Source organism: Sinocyclocheilus grahami, unplaced genomic scaffold (assembly GCF_001515645.1).
Source record: "Sinocyclocheilus grahami isolate Dianchi unplaced genomic scaffold, SAMN03320097.WGS_v1.1 scaffold35468.1, whole genome shotgun sequence".
NCBI lineage: Eukaryota > Metazoa > Chordata > Actinopteri > Cypriniformes > Cyprinidae > Sinocyclocheilus > Sinocyclocheilus grahami.
This window is the reverse complement of record NW_015522430.1, coordinates 1-1,545: the sequence shown is the minus strand read 5'-3', so window position 1 is coordinate 1,545 and position 1,545 is coordinate 1. Positions and strand designations below refer to the sequence as shown.

The 1,545-nt window shown below is 38.2% G+C and overlaps 1 protein-coding gene across 1 annotated transcript; it reads right to left on the bottom strand.

The window, feature by feature from the left end:
• Window positions 1–37: 37 nt before the first annotated feature.
• LOC107580536 (26S proteasome non-ATPase regulatory subunit 13-like) lies at window positions 38–1,393 on the bottom strand (the record flags this gene model as incomplete). Its single annotated transcript, XM_016266220.1, has 6 exons — window positions 1,307–1,393; window positions 1,144–1,187; window positions 977–1,063; window positions 604–775; window positions 363–442; window positions 38–163 (listed from the first exon to the last, which is right to left on the bottom strand). Coding segments are annotated over exons 1-6 (516 nt in total), but the record flags the coding sequence as incomplete, so codon positions are not given.
• Window positions 1,394–1,545: the final 152 nt, after the last annotated feature.

Sequence of the window (1,545 nt, the reverse complement as noted above, 5' to 3'; positions counted from 1 at the left end):
TAATAATAATAATAATAATAATAATTAATTTGCTCACCTGTTGACCCCATGCGGTCTTCAGGGCTTGGAATTTCTCCACGTTGCCTGCATTAAATGCATAGAGTGTATCTATGAGCCACTGTTTATCTGTGTTCCTCAGTGACTCAAGGACCGGGTGCATCAGCTGTAGACATCACAATAATGTTGTTTGTGCACACAAATCTATCAGGACAAGCAGTTGCCAATGAAGTAAACATATAGCATAAAAATTGACTTAAAATTTAAAATCAAAACTGAAAATATAAAAAATGATAGCAAATTCAAAACATTAACATATACAATTTCAGTAAATAAATAACACGGGTACAACGACAGACACTTACCAGTTCTCCAAAGTTGTACACTCCCTCTCCGAGCAGGCCGGCCAGGCCTAATGTGAAAGCTCTTTCTTGCTGCTCTGCTTCTGTTGTGGTATAAAGTGAGCATTAAACCGCTGCATCAGCTTTTTTCATATTTTCACCTGAAATGATGCGTGTATGATTTCTGTAGGGCCAGCACTAGAGGACACTGTTTCCCCAAGTATCTTGTCAAATGTAAACATCATACAGCAGTCAGAATATTTACCAGGCAAGTCTTTTGCTTCCACACATCCCAAGTACCGCAGGGCATCCTTGTAGTAGAAAGCGTGGTTCCCAACGATGCGGTAATATTTGCTCGACAGATCGTAAAATCGCCCGTGCACCGATGTCACACCCGGGAGATTGTTCAGTATCTCTTCCACTTCCTCTATTAATTTCTGCAAATATATCATACATGAGACTACATGAATAACAGTCTCAAATAAAAGTGGTGTGGTCAAAATTTCAGCAACATTTTGTATTTCGACAAATTCCAGATCATGTAGAATCCTATTGACTGGATTTAATTCATAAAAATTCCCTATGCAATGCTAAATGTGACTGCAACTTAAGAACAGAAAAGTATGCAAATAAATGACCTTTGTCGCTGGGAGGTCATTGATGTCGAGCTTGAGGCTGCCAATTGTTGTTTTGCAGAGGATGACGGCCTCTTCACTGATTTTGACCTGATTGAGTAAAATGAAAAACAATGATTTCAACACGTCACTCACGTTGTAAATTCAAACACAGGAGAACAACTCGCTACCTTCTCCTTCGTTTTCTCAAGAAAGGTGATGGTTGTAATTGGCTCTGTTGAAAAACAAGAGATGTTATTAATATTACAACATAAAGTAGTATTTTTTTTGTTTACTCTCTACAGCCTTTGTGATGGGAATCACCGAACACTAATGGGAAACACAAAGCTGTACCTGGCATTTGTCTTGCAACATGAAGGATGATTTCTACTAAGGACAATGGGTTGATTCTGTCAAAAAATACAAAAAAAAGAATTTGTTTCCATTAAATTGCAATTAATTGTTTTCCAGAAGCACAAGAGCATCCCAATAGCCACATACACACTGCAGCGAACTAGTTGTTAATTACGCATTTTAATGCATCTCAGAGTTGTCTCTTTTCTGTATGAACGGTGCGAGAAAGTACAGGTAAC